This window comes from Penaeus chinensis, chromosome 7, assembly GCF_019202785.1.
Source record: "Penaeus chinensis breed Huanghai No. 1 chromosome 7, ASM1920278v2, whole genome shotgun sequence".
Classification (NCBI taxonomy): Eukaryota; Metazoa; Arthropoda; class Malacostraca; order Decapoda; family Penaeidae; genus Penaeus; species Penaeus chinensis.
In genome coordinates, this window is record NC_061825.1 from 13,381,218 (window position 1) to 13,383,717 (window position 2,500).

The window sequence follows — 2,500 nt, forward strand, 5'->3', positions numbered from 1 at the left end:
ACCATATACCATCACGGAAGTAAACAGGCATATAAATATATGAATGATATTAGTAGTGTTGTAAGCATAGTTGCCATGTGATGATTTTATGTGTTTATATCACCTCATCGCGTGTTTATAGTACATGTGCAGGCAAGAGTGTGTGTATTGAAGTAGTTGCAAGTACAATAATTTGTACATTTTGACCAGAACTACCGAAAATGGCATGTCTTTCATGTAGATGTTAAACAATAAACAAAATTAATTCTTAGTTTCATAATCATTATTATTATTACCCTTAATATTAACGTCATTATCGTTAACTCAGTTGATGTCGTCTATCCAAAAAGCATCACCCGTTATCATTAAATTTAATGGAAATAATGCCATAATCGCCTTGGTTCTTATGTTAATAAACAGTCTAATCTAACCTTTGGTATGATCCACAATATTTTCTTGCAATAATCTTTCGATATAGATTCTCGTGGGATTTGGAATAACATACATGTATAAATTAATTATAAAATATATTTGAGTCAAATAATATATATATGTATATACAGGAATCACATTGGTAAAACATCTTGATAGGAACATAGAAAATACATACAATTATATACATAGATCATGTTTAAAGCTTGACACAATGATATGATACATTTGTACAATGACTGACGTGAAATTAAGTCCAAACAAAACACTCGGCTTATGACAATCTTTGGCACTTCGACGTGAGAGAGAAAAAATAAACAGAACTCACTAAGACGTCAACACTCCACCTGGACTCAATGTGGAGACATAATATAGACCGTTAGCCGGGGGGAGGGGAGGAACGGGGAGAGGTGGGGTTCTTAAAACGCGTATATGTGACTCTAAATCATGACTTTGATAAAATAACCTGCCGAAGCGAATTACTGGATTGATGGTTTCAAATGAATGTTGCAATGAATGACGTTCATGGCATGATTTGACTCCGATGCTCTGAGGTAATGCAAAACGACTTCATGCGTGTTACTAAGCATGATGCTGGGAGGGGTGTGAACAGGACGGGCATGTGAAAGGTGGAGGGAGGCGAGATATCACAAAACGGCGCCTCTGCTGGTCCTGAAGGCGTTGACGACAAGACTGCAAGGAGCACGGGAATCACATAGGCCTACCCCCTTATGGCACGCACTTTACCCGCTCGTTAGCGCAGATCACGCCCCTGAGCCCGCCCGCGCCTGCTGTCCTGGGGCGTGGGCGGAGGTCGTCCACCGTAGCACTGACTAACACCGGTAACGCCGACGAGGACGACCAGCCTCAACAGCGGCGACTGCTTACTCTCCGGAGCTGACCGCTAGAGCCCAGATCGTGGCTTGACCTCTTCTGACCTTCTCTGACCTAGCTAGCTCCTCTTGCTCTGACCAGGTGACATCAGGTGAGTTTCAGTCGACCTCGCTTGACCTCTCCCAGTACGGAAGGTCCTCCGTGAGGAGCGACCACTCGAAATCATGACTTCCTACCCGAAGACATCCTCGAGACCTCACTTCTTGCTCTTCTGGTGCTTCCTGGCCTTCAGGATGAGCGTGTGCAGCGCCGCCATGGCTTCGTCGAGGCCCTCCCCGGTGACGGCGCAGGCGGGTGCCACGGCCCAAGGCTGGCACTCGGGCAGGTCGGGCAACCCCAGGGCCTTGGCCAGGTGCTGGGGTTCCCTGGCCCCGGGCAGGTCCTGCTTGTTGGCCAGCACGAGCAGGGGCGGCCGGGGCCTGTTGTGGGCCACGCACTCGGCCACCTGCTGCTTGCTCAGCCGCTGCAGCTCCACACGGGCCTCCTCCACGCGCTCGGCGCTGCTGCTGGAGTCCACCACGAAGACCAGGGCGTCCGTGGCCCTCGTGTACGAGCGCCACAGCGGCCGCACGCGCTCGGCGCCGCCCACGTCCCACACCAGCCAGTGGGCGCCGCCGGACTTCACCTTTTCACAGTTGAATCCCACGGTGGGCACGGCGTTCACATACTGTCCATACTTGAGCCTGAACAAGGCTGTGGTTTTGCCCGACGAATCCAAGCCCACGAGCACGACATGGGCTGGAGCAGTTACGAGGGCGACCAGACCCAGCATGAGGGACTGGGCCGCTTCCACGACACGTCCCATGCCCATTTTTATCACTGTGGGCGTATTTTGAATACACGTGGATTTCGTATATTTCACACTTTAACACAATACGCGTCCAACGACCGTATACTGTATCCACAGTCAATACACCAACAGATAATTCACGAAAGCAAATTGAAAATCAAATGTTTGGCTCCGAAAGGATGGTCTCTGATAAGCTCGAAGAGAACCAGCGCCGTATAGCTACTCTCTCGTTTGCTTGTGAACTGACTCTAGTGAGGTCCATTTTCTATTTATGTACACAGCCGCGAATGCGTCGAGTTGCCATCTCGCTATAATGAATCCGATAGTACATTCTATTGATATAACCTTACCGAATACTAAAACTATATAGCGTCAATATAATAAATATCTAACAATAAATCAGAC

General features: G+C 48.2%; 1 protein-coding gene across 1 annotated transcript; it reads right to left on the reverse strand.

Moving 5' to 3' along the window:
- Positions 1–489: 489 nt before the first annotated feature.
- LOC125027159 (ADP-ribosylation factor-like protein 4C) lies at positions 490–2,257 on the reverse strand. The gene has a single exon (XM_047616044.1). The coding sequence runs from the start codon at positions 2,114–2,116 to the stop codon at positions 1,502–1,504; it is 615 nt and encodes a 204-aa protein (XP_047472000.1). The 5' UTR covers positions 2,117–2,257; the 3' UTR covers positions 490–1,501.
- Positions 2,258–2,500: the final 243 nt, after the last annotated feature.

Bases quoted from the DNA above. Each gene is read 5' to 3' on its own strand.
- LOC125027159 (XM_047616044.1), bottom strand. From the start codon at position 2,116: ATGGGCATGGGACGTGTCGTGGAAGCGGCCCAGTCCCTCATGCTGGGT.